Source organism: Nestor notabilis, unplaced genomic scaffold (assembly GCF_000696875.1).
Source record: "Nestor notabilis isolate BGI_N333 unplaced genomic scaffold, ASM69687v1 scaffold25593, whole genome shotgun sequence".
NCBI classification, from domain to species: domain Eukaryota; kingdom Metazoa; phylum Chordata; class Aves; order Psittaciformes; family Psittacidae; genus Nestor; species Nestor notabilis.
The window spans coordinates 1-7,317 of NW_009921965.1; the positions used below are offsets into that span (position 1 = coordinate 1).

Sequence of the window (7,317 nt, forward strand, 5' to 3'; positions counted from 1 at the left end):
AATCCAAACCAGTCTGGGATTCTATGATTTGGGAGCTGAAAATGGAGCACAGCCCCTGTTCCAGGATGGTCATGGAATAAAACTTTGGTGTCAATTTGCAGCCCCAGGGAAAGGAGGGTGTTTGTTTTGCAGGAACCACCGTGCCTATTTATTGCCAGAGGGGACATGTGGCAGCCTCACTTGCTCAGACTCTTCTTGATGTGACTTCTCATCACTTATTTGCAGCAGCTTCCAGAGCTGAGGACACTTGGCAGCCTGGGTCAATCCAGCCACTGAGACCAGGCACATTCTGTCTTCAAATCCTCTCTTAGCAGCTGTTAGTTTGTTTTCAATGAATTTGGCCAAACGCTGATGAGGTGTGAAAGTGGTGACTGCAAACGTGGGGGAGGAGAGCAGGAACACTAGAGGAGCACGTCATTGCTGTATCTAAAGCTGGAGCTGGTTGATAAGCACATGAGGGGAGCTGAGCTTCCTCTCTGACACCAGATAGGCTGAGTGAGAAGTTGTGCAACCCCTTTAAAGCTTGTGGAGGTGTAATAATCGTGTGGGGAACCTGCCTGGTTAAACAAAATCCCACCAGGATTCCTCATGTGTCTTCATGGGACACGGGTTTGTTCATTTTGGTGGGGTAGGTTTCAGTCTCTTATCCCTTAACAGAATGAAGCCAGAAGCAGTGTGACTATTCTGGAATGTTGAATTACTGACAGAGTCTCTACAGCCTGCTGGAAAACTGTGTCTGAGGGTGTTGGGATTGTGACCAGAACCTTCCCCCTCTGGATAGGAAGGAAGGAAAATGGAGGCTGATAAGAAATTGTTTCTTGCAAGGTCAGCAAATTTTTTCCTTCTGGATTTGTTTCTTGGTAGCCAAGGTTATGTTAATGCACTGGAAATATGAAACTTCTCAAACAGGAAGAGAAGGGATGAAATATCTTACAGATGCTTTTCTAAGGAAATAGCAGATGCATGAGAGCACTGGAGGCTTGGGGGTTCTTTTGGTGTGTCCCTGTCACTGGGGCCGTGTGAGGGGACTGTTTTGTCACTCTGATACAGCACTGAGCTTTATGGCAGTGGAGGGTACAGAGTCATCAACTGATTCCGATTTGGAAAGGAATTCTGGAGGTCCAACCTCCTGTCAGAGCAAGGCCAACTTCAAAGATGGGTCAGGCTGCTCAGAGGCATGTCTGAGGCACTTTGCAGTGTCTCTGAAGATGGAGTTTCCACCACGGCTCCAGACTCCCATTGCAGGGGTTGTCCTGGCTGAAGAAGTCCCCTAAAGAAAAGGCACATGTCAACGAGGAGAGACCAATGTCAACGAGGAGAGACCAAGGGTCAGTGGTTCACCAGGGGTGTTTGGCAGAGAGAAGGGGATGGTGCAGTGTGTTTATGTTGCCTCACAGCCCTAAATATGATTAACAAGATCAACTGGAATGAAACCTGCTAAACGTTGAATTGAAAGGGCTAGAGATCTGCTGTGATACACCAGCAGAGGAATCTTGCTTCTCCTTTACCGAGCTGATGTGCACTTTCTTGCTGGCTCTTCTCTTCCCTTCGTGTCCCACCAGCATTTTTCCTCAGTACACTCCTTTTCCTTGTCCTGTTTTTCTGTGTCTGGCTCTTGCTTTCTGCTTTGCCTGGTTGTGCAAACTGATGGAGGTAGTGCTACTGCTTGCAGATTGCTTGTTCTGAACGTTGTGTTGCAATCCCGCAAAGTTCTTTTGCTGTCAGATGTGTTTTTAAAGTCAGTGGAGTATGAACTGTGAGATGTGGGGCTTTTGTACTGTCAGCAGTGTTTGGGAAGAGGTGACAGCAAACACAGCTCACCTGGATTTCAAGAGAACATACAATAGGGTGTTTGAAATAAAGGTGCTCCCTTCTCACCCTCCCTCCCACCCCAAATCTGTGCAACTATGGATGTAAGAGAATGGTTCTATGAAAGAAATGGCTGGTTGAAAGGTGGGAAGTGAGATACTCAAAGCTCCTCCAGTTCCAACCCCCTGCCACAGGCAGGGACACCTTCCACTAGAGCAGGTGGCTGGGGGCACACTGTGACCACTGTGGATCATCCAGCTTTGCTTTGGGATTGCATCAGTGCTCCAGGGTTGGTTTCAGGTCAGTGTCTGTGATCAGACACTGCAGACCATGGAACACATGTGCTATGGTCCCTTCTGTGGCCAGCTGAGCTGCCCAGGCTGATGTACCAGCTTCTCTTGGGTGTTGTGGTGCTCATCAGCACCATCCAGATTTTGCTGACCTAAAATACCTCTGGCACCTCAACCCTCTCTCTTGACACAGGTTTCTTGCCTGGCACACTCTGCCATGTGCTGCCTGCTGTGCATGTGCCCTTCTTGGACTTGGTGGGCTCAGACCCCTTCTCTGATGTGGCTGTATGGTTCTGCCTGCTCTGACAGTGATTTCATTCTCTTTGTCTGCCTCTTTAGTGATGGTCCCATCTGTCGAATCTGTCACGAAGGTGGAAATGGGGAGGGACTGCTTTCCCCGTGTGACTGCACAGGAACACTGGGCACCGTGCACAAGAGCTGCCTGGAAAAATGGTTATCCTCCTCCAACACAAGTTACTGTGAGCTCTGCCACACAGAATTTGTTGTAGAGAGAAGACCAAGACCTTTGACAGAGGTACTGCTTTCTTCCTGCTTCACTTTGATTTCCTTACCATTAGAGAGAAAATGATTTGTCCTGCTGTCCTTGTGGTTCTTGCTGTCTCCTCCTTAGCATCCACACAGAACAATTTGTTTAGAGACATCAAGTCTCTTATCAGACCAAGTGATGTCATTGCAAAAATGCAGTAGAGGTGTTTGGGGCAACTCTGTGAACCCCAATGTGCCACTCACCAGTGGCAGGCTGTGGGACCACGGAACATACTGCACTTGTAGGTACACCGCAGCTCCCTTGCGTGTGACAAGGGGAATGGCTTTAACCTGCCAGAGGGGAGACTGGGATGAGCTCTGAGGCAGAAGCTCTTCCCTGGGAGGGTGCTGAGGCGCTGGCACAGGGTGCCCAGAGAAGCTGTGGCTGCCCCATCCCTGGCAGTGTTCAAGGCCAGGTTGGACACAGGGGCTTGGAGCAACCTGCTCTAGTGGAAGGTGTCCCTGCCCGTGGCAGGGGGTTGGAGCTGGATGAGCTTTAAGGTCCCTTCCAACCCAAGCCAGGTTGGGATTCTATGATTCTATGACTTCCTTGTGATGCTTTGCTCTAAAAAGTGAGATGTGGTGATTTCTGATGCTGTTGATATAAGACCTGTCCGTCCTTGACATGTGCTTCAAAGCCTTTGGGTCTTGCTCCTTCCTGAGCAGCTGTGGTGCCTCATTGCTGCCCCATGTTCCCTATGAGCAGGACATGGCTCATTCAGTCCTTATGTTCCTTTTTGCAATGACCATAGGGGGACTGGGTTCCTGATGGGTCCTTCAGCCTCCCAGAGCCAGAAGGTACAATCCAGGCTCTAGATGGTGGGTTGGTTTGGGCTGGTTTGTTGTTCTGTCACAAGGCTCTCTTCATTCCCCTGTTTAGGCAGTCTGCTCTGCTCACATCCCAGACTTGCTTTGGCATCCCAAGTTTATAGTGCCTGCCTGTAATGAGGCCCTTTATATGCGGGGAGCAAGGGCAGCTTGGACCAGGCCATCTTCTGACCTCAGAATTCAAGTGCACATCCCCAAGGAGGAATAAGTAAATCAGTGAGTTACAGCACAAAAGGCCATGCCTGTTTGTTTTAGAAGACAGTTTAACCTGTCTAAATGTGTGTGAGTTATGTTGGCTGGTCAGCAGGCAATGCTGATGTGGCTGATGGTGCTGCGGGAGGGTGTTGGTAGCACACCTGAGGTCCAATTTGGAAGGTCAAAGCAAGGTGCTGCTTGGGTGTGTGTTCCACACAATGTGCAGCTGCAGAGAAGCATCAGTCTGCATGTGGGGATTTACAGATAAGGATTTTGGAAGCCCCCCCCCCCAGTCCTGTAGCCATCAACAATAAGAGAAGTGGGAAAGTGTCATCTGGAGCTGCCAAAGCAAGTATGGGTGCACCCTCATCCCTGCAGGGTTTTTCATCACATGCCTCCCTGGTTGTGTTGGGACTGGGGCATGTGGCTCTGGGTTTTGTTTCAGAAGTTGCTTTCCCTGTTGATAGCGTTTCAAACCAGTGCAGAGCAGTGCTGCTGCTGCTGTGCTGACAGGGGAGGCTGCAGGAGCTCTGTGAGCTGATTCTTACCAACAGATTCCTGTTACCTGCCAGCTACCAGAGGTTTCTGGGTGCCTGCCACCATAAGGGAGTGTGTGGGGAGGCAGGGGTTAATTCTGGGACTGCTCTTGTCCGCTCTCTCCTTCCCCTTGCTCTATCAGTTAGATTAAAACCGGGTCACAATTGGAATTTGAAGTTGCTTTTCCCATCTCCGTTTCCATTCCCATCAATTTAGAGGTTATTTCCTTTCCCTTCCCACAGCAATACCTGCCCCCTCCTCCTTCCTGCAGTCCCAGCTCTTCTTCCCACACTCCCATGTCCTCTGGGTGCCCACCGAGCCTCAGAGGGGAACAGAGCCCCCCAGTTGGGGAAGGATTCAAGCTTCCCTTTGCAAAATCAATATCCAGTTTTAATGATTGTTCAGTTTACAACTGATGGTCATTGACTTGACAGCCCCAGACAGGGAAAGGCTTTAGACTACAGGGCTTAACCAAGCCGTGTAGTCAGCAGTTTGTACAAGAGCATTACATCAGTGGTTAGTGCTGTCTGAGCCTTATCTCTTCTCTCCCAGCTGCTAAAATAGATAAAATGGCTCTTTGGCCAAAAACCTCTCAAATGGTTGTTTCAGAGGTTGAAAACCACTGCTTTCAAACATTTGGGAAGGCCTGTGTCTTGGCTTTGAGGGGACACTGCAGGCAAGCCCAGTCACAGGGAACTTGCTAAGGCTTATGCAGGCCAAACTTGGCATGCGGGTTTCAGATGGTTTAGCTTAAGAGCTGGTAAGTTATTCATGGCCAAAACCAAACATGTGGAAGTGTGTTGAAGCCATAGTTCAAAGATGCTACAGCACCTCATAACAAGTCCAGGCTTAGAAAACTGCATACTTGAATAAAAGCTCAAAGACTGGTGTATGTTGGAAGAGCTTCTCCTCTGCCACTGATGTCCATGCATCCAGCTGGCAAGAGGAGCTTGCTGGGACATGAAGTCAAGGGTTTGCTGTGCACCTACTTGTCTCCAAGGTGGATGAGTGAGCAGCCTGGGACAATCAGATTTTAATCCCTGTTGAAATCTGTGAAGAGCTCCTCTGAACTGGGGCCTGTAAGGGTATGGTGACCAACAAGCCATCTGTGAGCGCTGGGAGCTGATGGGTGAGCAGCATTTCATAAGCCTCAAGGAGAACTGCCACTGTGTTTTCAGAGAGGAATAGACCCCTCAAGCCATTACCTGTCGCTGTCAGAGGCCTTGGGATGAGAATTATTTGTAGCTTCTTGTGTTTGGGGATTGTTAGAATGGTTTGTGTTGGAAGGGACCTTAAAGCTCCTCTAGTTCTAACCCCCTGCCACAGGCAGGGACACCTTCCACTAGAACAGGTTGCTCCAAGCCCCTGTGTCCACCCTGGCCTTGAACACTGCCAGGGATGGGGCAGCCACAGCTCCTCTGGGCACCCTGTGCCAGCGCCTCAGCACCCTCCCAGGGAAGAGCTTCTGCCCAAGAGCTCATCTCAGTCTCCCCTCTGGCAGGTTAAAGCCATTCCCTTTGTCCTGTCCCTACAGGCCCTTGTCCAAAGCCCCTCTCCAGGTTTCCTGGAGCCCCTTTAGGCACTGGAGCTGCTCTAAGGTGTCCCCTTGAGGAGGAGCCTTCTCTTCTCCAGCTGCCCCAGCCCAGCTCTCTCAGCCTGGCTCCAGAGCAGAGCTGCTCCAGCCCTTGCAGCAGCTCCGGGGCCTCCTCTGGCCTCGCTCCAGCAGCTCCACGTCCCTCTTGTGCTGTTCCCCAGAGCTGGATCAGGGCTGCAGGGGGGGTCTCCCCAGAGTGCAGCAAGGAGGGAAGAATCCCCTCCCTTGCTCATGCTCTGGGGATGCAGCTCCATGACAATCCAGCTCTGTCTGTGTGTGTTTGAATAGCCTTCAGGAGGAGGGAGGCTGAGAGCTGCCTGTGGACTGGAGGAGATGTCTTGGTGAGAGCTGTGGGGATGTGACATGGTTGAGTCAAAATGCTTCTGCAGAAGCTGCAGAAAGTTCTTGGAAACCAGGAAATGCCACATCCAGAATTGCCTTAGTTCTTACTTCAGTCCTTTTGTATATCTGCATTACAGTGTGGTCTTTACGTGTTCACAGTTTGGGGTGAAAGATGCCCACTAGCTAATGTGGTTTATCATGTGTGGCTGTTGTGTGTCCTTGTATCCCTGCTCACAAGACCAAAGTATTCATTTCCCCAACAGCTTCTCTGGGGCACCTATTGCTGTGATATCCAGCAGCCTTCTTTAGGGAGGGAAGGCAGCCCCCTTGTTCAGCATGGATTAAAGAGAATTTTTTAGTAGAACTGGATTTTGGGTTATGTTCTTTAAGCAGCCATTTATTTATGTTGTGGTTTGTTCCATGTAAAAATAGTAACAGTGTTCTCTGCCAGCATGCTTGATCTCTGAACCAGGAGCTGGGGACTTGCCTGAGCCCGGAGCCAGCTTGGGGCTGGCCCATGGTGTGGGGAGGATCTCTCCTGCAGTTCAGTTGGGGTTTTTGAACCCAGAAGCTGGTTGAAAGCTGGACCAAAAGCCCCACAGAAGGCTTTGGTCACCTGCCAGGCTGTGAGGTGGATGGGCTGAGTGGTTTTGTGGGGGCATGTTTTGAACCACTGCAGATGAAGATGGAAGTGGAACTGCAGCTGCCAGTGCCCAGCAGGGCCTGTAGCCAGCTCACTGTGCTGTGAAGGGCAGAGTGGCTTCTGCTTGGCTCTCTGAAAGGGTCTCCAGCACAAGAGGTTGTGAACTGGGGCTCTCCATTGAGGGGCATGACCCAGCAGAGGACAAGGTGGCCAAGCCTTGGAGAGGGGTGGTTTTCCAGTACTCAATTTTCCTACATCAATGTTAGTTTACTGTGCATCCATGTGTTTACAGGGAAGTGATCTCAATCCATGAGGCTTTACCCAGCATGAGTGGCATAGTCTTTTTGACTAAAAAATACATTTCTGTGTTACCTGGAAGACTTCAGCAGTAGATATGCAGATGAAATGTTCAAACCATAGCTTACAGTGCATTCATAGTGCAGTGGGTTATTTTTTTGTCTCATAGGGAGATGCTGCTGGGTACAAGCAAAGTGAACTTTGCAGGGAGCAAGAGTGATGATATTGCCATTCCT

The 7,317-nt window shown here is 50.1% G+C and overlaps 1 protein-coding gene across 1 annotated transcript in view; it reads left to right on the forward strand.

Annotated features, from left to right (window-relative positions):
• Positions 1–2,438: 2,438 nt before the first annotated feature.
• The window catches only part of MARCH2 (membrane-associated ring finger (C3HC4) 2, E3 ubiquitin protein ligase), a gene marked incomplete at both ends in the record, with an annotated part of 11,861 nt that continues 6,982 nt past the window's right edge, over positions 2,439–7,317 (forward strand). The window contains one exon of the mRNA XM_010011394.1: positions 2,439–2,634. Coding sequence (XP_010009696.1) covers positions 2,439–2,634 — 196 coding nt within the window. The remainder of the gene's footprint in view (positions 2,635–7,317) is intronic.